Source organism: Penaeus monodon, chromosome 1, assembly GCF_015228065.2.
Source record: "Penaeus monodon isolate SGIC_2016 chromosome 1, NSTDA_Pmon_1, whole genome shotgun sequence".
Classification (NCBI taxonomy): domain Eukaryota; kingdom Metazoa; phylum Arthropoda; class Malacostraca; order Decapoda; family Penaeidae; genus Penaeus; species Penaeus monodon.
In genome coordinates, this window is record NC_051386.1 from 46,406,983 (window position 1) to 46,411,982 (window position 5,000).

The window sequence follows — 5,000 nt, forward strand, 5'->3', positions numbered from 1 at the left end:
CCGGCAACTCGCCCCTTCGCAAGTGTCGAATGGGAAAACTTTCAACCTGATTTTATATCTACATTTTTTTTTTAATCCGAAGTTTTAATTCCGGGTGATAAAGTCGGCATTGAGTGATGCCTGAGAATTTATACCCCCCTCCCCCTCAATAAGCTTTTCAACGAGTTTTAAAAAGTATATTGAACGCAAATTAACAACTTCAATACAGCACCACTGTTTAAAGAGAGGAGAGAGAGAGAGAGGGAGCCATTACTTACAATGTTGCCAGAAACGGCGTGAACCTCTTGTCACAGCCCGAGGTGCACGTACAACTAGGAACCTTCTGGAAGTCGCAATTCTTACCTGTTGAAGAGAGAAAAAAAGTTTAAAATCATGGGGTCGTTCAATGCATGCATCAAGGCCAATGGTATGATTGATAATAGAAACGCAAACTAGAGAGAGAGAGAGAGAGAGAGAGAGAGAGAGAAGGAGAGAGAGAGAGAGAGAGAGAGAGAGAGAGAGAGAGAGAGAGAGAGAGAGAGAGAGAGAGAGAGAGAGAGAGAAGCGAAGGCTAGGAAATGCTGGAGGCGTGCAGGAAGACAGAGGGAAAGACACAAAAAGACGAGAAAAGAGAAACAGATAAGATAACGAATACCCCGGACAGCAATAAACAAAAAATATAAAGGCATAGAGAAATAATATACACATATAAGCAATCTCTCCGACACAAAATACGCAAAAAGTACTGAATATCGCTTCACTTGTCCTCCCTTCCCTCCAACCCACTCCAAATTTTCTCCTTGCCACATCAGCCATATAAGAGGAGAGGAAACAAGATAAGAAATGAGAGAAGGGGGATAAGAGTCAGGTACATTCATAAAGAGAGAGAGAAAGAGAGAGAGGAGAGAGAGAGAGAGAGAGAGAGAGGAGAGAGAGAGAGAGAGAGAGAGAGAGAGAGAGAGAGAGAGAGAGAGGAGAGAGGGAGAGGGAGAGGGAGAGAGAGAGAGAGAGAGAGGGAGAGAGAGAGAGAGAGAGAGAGAGAGAGAAAGTGAAAAAGAGAGAGAAAGTGAAAGAGAGAGGATCACTCAAAACACGCAAACGCCACTCTTCTGAGGTGGCACGTGACGTCGCGGGCACAAAAGATGTCAGGGGGGAGGGGGGGAGGGGGGGAGAGGAGGGGGGAGGCGAAAGTCCAGTCGGGTGAAAGTGGACATGCAGGAGCCTTGGGTATTGTCGGGTGGAAGGAGGGTGAGGGGGTGAGTATATAAGGGGGGGTAGAAGGGTTGTGGGTGGGGAGGAGGAGGGGGGAGGGGGGGGGTTCTCGACCTTTGATTGAGAGCTATTTTATGCTTTTTGACAAGTGAGAAGAATGGCGATCAAGGAAGAAGTTATTTGTTATCTCTCACTGCCAAATAGGAAAGATAAAGAGGTAAGAACACAATAATCATTAATAGTGGTATAATAACACCAGTAATACAAACTGTGATAATAACAATCATCATAATCATCATCATCAGCAGCAGCATATTATCATAATAATAATGATTATGATGACGGTGATGATGGTTCATCATCATCATCCCCGTCATTATCATTATCAGCATAATAACAACAATAAAATTTAAAATAATAAAATAATAATAATAATTATTTAATAATAAATTATTATATTAATATTATAATATATTATTTTACATTACTGTCATACACACATCAGATCATGATCATATCACATAATGAAATAATGTAACAACAAACATAACAATAAACAACAATAACAACAAACAATAATAATAATAATAATAATAATAATAATAATAATAACATGATAATAACACTACTAATAATAACAGCAATAATAATAATAAAATAATAATATAATAAAATAATAATAATAATATAATAATGGAATAAGATGAGATAATAATAATAATAATATATAATAATAATAATATAATAATATAATAACAACATCAACAACAACAACAACAATAATAATAATAACAACAACAATTATTGTAATTATTGCCATTATCATCATTATCATACTAACAACAACAATAATTGAAAAAGAAGCAATAATTAATATCACGTGAAACAGGCAATGGGAAGAGGAAAAGCCCTGCGAATCTGATGCTCAAAGGAAGAAAAGGAAATGAAGGGGGGGAGGGGGAGAGGGAAGGTGAAGTCTTCTCGCAACACGCACAAATACACAACAAACGGTTGCCATGGCGACCACCGGAGCGCGTCCGTCTCCCATGTGCTCCTGCGTTTCTCATAAAGGGGTTGACGTGTGCGTAAAGTGGAGGTTAAGGGGCACCCCTACTTCGACCTTAAACAGGAGACCTTTTATTCCTATATACGTATTAGATTAATTATCATTTAGGAAGAGCGAAGGCTGAGAGCAGAGGAGAGATAGAAGGATGAAAAGGGAGAGAAGGTTGAGAGAGATATGGGGAATGGGTGGAAAAGAGGGAAGAAGGAAGACCGAGAGAGAGAGGGAGGTGGATAAGAGGTTGAGAGGACGGAAAAATCAAAGAGGAGAGAAATACGTGATGAATGTGAGGAGAAATGGATGGAAAATCAAGGACAAAGGATACGAAAGAACATGAGGTAAAAAAGAAACAATAAAAAAAATGCAAATAACTTCTCTCAATCCTTAATGCACCTTGTTAAATAAAAATTCAAATGAGCACTAACCAGTGCTGAACCCAAACAAATAAAAAGAACTCAAGGGGGAATTCACAGACTTACCTCAAAAACAAAAAACGGGTTTCTCTCGCACAGAAAATATTTAAAAAGACCTACCTGGTAACTCCATGCCATCATCCTTACAGATTCGCTTTTCTCTATTCGTCTTGCTAAAACTCAGTCACTACATCTATCTATATATCTATCTATCTGTCTCTGTCTCTGTCTCTTTATACATACATACATACATACATACATACATACATACATATATATATATATATAGATATATATTAATATATAAAATTTATATATATGAAAATATATATGATATATATATATATATATAAAATATTATATATTTTTATATTTTTTAATTATATAATTTTATATTATATAAAATATATATATATATATATATAATATATATTTAAAATATATATATAATTGTTTTTATTTGTTTTTGTAATTATTATTTTATATTATATTATTAGATTATATATTATTATTATATTATTAAAAATTATGTGTGTGTGTGTTGTGTGTGTTGTGTTGTGTTGTATGTTTTATGTATGTATGTATTTATGTATGTATGTATGAGTATGTATGTATGTATGTATGTATGTATGTATGTGTGTGGTGTGTGTGGGTGTGTGTGTGTGGGGTGTGTGTGGTGTTTGGGGTGGGTGTGGTGTTGTGTGTGTGTGTGTTTTGTGGTGGTGTTGTGTGGTGTGGTGTGGTGTGGTGTGTTGGTGGGTGTGGTGTGTGATTTGAGTGTGTGGTGTGGTGGTGATGAGGGGTGTGTGTGTTTTGGGGTGTGTGTGTGTGTGTGTGTGGTGTGTGTGTGTGTGTGTTGGGGTGTGTGTGTGGTGTGTGGGGGTGTTTATTACACTTAAAATATTTGTGTGTTTGTGTTTTTTTTTGTTTTTTTTTTTTTTTTTTTTTATACACACACAAAAAAAAAAAAATATAATATTTCACACACCATAAATGCAATATAAACATAATACATACATAATACATACAACACACACACACAATACATACATACATACATACATACAACACACACACACACACACACACACACATACATACATACACACACACACACACACACACACACACACACGCGCGCGCGCGCGCGCGCACGCACACGCACGTATTCTCTCTCCTCTCTCTCTCTCTCTCTCTCTCTCTCTCTCTCTCTCTCTCTCTCTCTCTCTCTCTCTCTCTCTCTCTCCCTCCCTCTCTTTTTCTCATTCAGTCCACCCGTGTGTCTCCTCCTATTCCTCGCTTTGACTCCTTTCTCCCACCCCTTCTCACATTCATTCCTCTCCTATGTACAAGCGGGACATGCACAAGCAGATACGTGTACACAAGGTTTCCCTCGCGCATACAAACCGCGTGCCTGCGTCCACGCACACATACATAAATACAGTACATACATACACACACATACAGAAGGCATTACATTACGATTCATATATCTTTTCATCTACCTACATGAATATCCCCTTAATGTCCGCTCTGTCTATCTAAATACAAATCTGCTCTTCCCAACGAGCCCCGCACGAGCGCCATCGGGTCGTACCTTGGGTGTCTGCGCGGGGTCCCGGCCGTCGGCCTGTGTGTGGTCGTCCTGATTCTCCTTGTTGTCATCCTTCTCTAACTGCCTCTGCTTCTTCTTCTTGCGCAGGGATTTCCTAATGGAGGCGCGAGCATAGTGTGCGGGCCCCCCGCCCGTGCCATGGGCGTGGGCGGCGGCAGCGCGGGCGTGGGCGGCGCGCTGATGATCCCCGAGGGGCTCGTGCTGATGAGAGGCGTTGGCACCCATCCTTGGCACCTTCGTTCAGGCCACGCCCTCAATGCTCATACACCGCTCACTGGCCGAAAGTTCCTTCGAAGTCTTTTCTACGCTGAGCGGCACGTGAGAGGCGTTCTCTCGCACAGCGGAACAGGCGCACTCGCACGCACGCACTCTCCCACGCAGGCCTCTTCCACCTCTCCCCCAACACTCGGAAAACACATACAAACGACCCCACCGAAGGAGATCAAATCAGGACACCTCGCTCCCGAGACTGGCCCTTTCTCCGGCGGCAACCTCGGGCCCCCGCGACGCACTTCGAGAACACCTTGCACACTTCACACTGCACACTGTCCCTCCTGCAGCGGGCGTGTCAGGAATACTCCATGAGAGTGAAGAGTGTGAGCTTCTCTCGCCCACTCACACTCGCACGGCGACGACGGCGGTCATTCGAACTGTCGTTGTGAGTTTTTCTTCTGTTATCTTAAATCCTGCTTAAAATTAATAAAAAGGAAAAATGGTT

General features: G+C 41.0%; 1 protein-coding gene across 4 annotated transcripts in view; it reads right to left on the minus strand.

Moving 5' to 3' along the window:
- Nucleotides 1–5,000, minus strand: part of LOC119573165 (protein numb-like) — a 66,576-nt gene that overhangs the window by 44,551 nt on the left and 17,025 nt on the right. For 3 of the 4 annotated variants that reach the window (XM_037920251.1, XM_037920236.1, XM_037920260.1), the window contains exon 2: nucleotides 4,265–4,968. In XM_037920251.1, the coding sequence (XP_037776179.1) occupies nucleotides 4,265–4,507 (243 nt within the window). In that variant the 5' untranslated portion in view covers nucleotides 4,508–4,968. Of the gene's footprint in view, nucleotides 1–4,264; nucleotides 4,972–5,000 lie in introns of all 4 variants that reach the window. The other variant, XM_037920243.1, reaches the window with a different exon arrangement.